At 67.1% G+C, this 868-nt stretch overlaps 2 protein-coding genes across 2 annotated transcripts in view; one reads left to right on the top strand and one right to left on the bottom strand.

Annotated features, from left to right (window-relative positions):
• The window catches only part of AMSG_10138 (flagellar/basal body protein), a gene marked incomplete at its 5' end in the record, with an annotated part of 1,499 nt that extends 1,049 nt beyond the window's left edge, over window positions 1–450 (bottom strand). The window contains 2 exons of the mRNA XM_013898253.1: window positions 42–390; window positions 440–450. Of these exons, the coding sequence (XP_013753707.1) occupies window positions 42–390; window positions 440–450 (360 nt within the window). The remainder of the gene's footprint in view (window positions 1–41; window positions 391–439) is intronic.
• A 152-nt stretch (window positions 451–602) lies between these two features.
• The window catches only part of AMSG_10137 (uncharacterized protein), a gene marked incomplete at its 5' end in the record, with an annotated part of 2,580 nt that continues 2,314 nt past the window's right edge, over window positions 603–868 (top strand). Inside the window, one exon of the mRNA XM_013898252.1 lies at window positions 603–642. Within this exon, the coding sequence (XP_013753706.1) occupies window positions 603–642 (40 nt within the window). The remainder of the gene's footprint in view (window positions 643–868) is intronic.

Below are 868 nucleotides of genomic sequence, written 5' to 3'. Positions count from 1 at the left end.
TCTTCACGGCCCGTCCCCACCCCCCCGCCGAGCGCCTACACGCGCCGCGAGCCCTCGCCACGCCGGAGGAACTGGCGGGCCCCTCTAACTCCGGCGCCACCTGGCCCGCGCCCGCGCCCGCGCCCACCAGCCCGGCTCCCGGCCGGCCCGCTCCTCATAGCCTTGACCTTGGACTCGACCTTGCGGAACTTGGAGAGCTTGAACGCCTGCGCGCGTGCAGCCTCCTCGGCTTCCCGCTCACGATTGAGCCTGTTCAGCCGCTGCTTCTCCTTGATCAGCATCACGTTCTCCTTCTGGAAGTCGCGCCGCCGCCGCCGCCCGCTCCCGCTACGCTCCGACCGGCTGCCGTCCGACGACTCGCGCCCGGGCGGGGACTCCAGAAACGAGTCCCTACAACGTCCGCCACGCCACCAAAGTCAGCCACCACATGTCACAGCACCCCATCATCATACTCTGTGAGTTGGGCTGCCTGAACTATTGTATTGCTGACGCTAGCGCTCACCGCGCGGTCCGCCTGGCGAGCCGCAGCGCGAACTCGCCGAACTTTCAAACTTTGTGCTGACTCGCTACGAGGGCAACGTACATGGGCGGATGGGCACGCGATGGCTGGCGATGAGGGCGCTGGCCACGATAAGCCGGTGCGTGGGATGTGTGCGGTGCATGCTGGCTCTCGGGAGCGTCATAGTGGTGAGATGCGCCGCCTGTCTCGCCTGCGGCTGGCTCCAGAAAGTCGAACACGGACATGGCGCCGACTCAAGTGTGGTAACCTGCCCGTCCGTTGGCCATCCGCTCAATTGGCACAATGCGCCAAATTGTTGATGCGGGGGGGGAGGGGGGGGGGGGAGGCGACGGTTGGTGGAAGGGGAGG

This window comes from Thecamonas trahens (assembly GCF_000142905.1).
Source record: "Thecamonas trahens ATCC 50062 unplaced genomic scaffold supercont1.57, whole genome shotgun sequence".
Lineage (NCBI taxonomy): Eukaryota > Apusomonadida > Apusomonadidae > Thecamonas > Thecamonas trahens.
The sequence above is the reverse complement of the archived record's forward strand: the minus strand, read 5'-3'. Positions and strand labels throughout refer to the sequence as shown.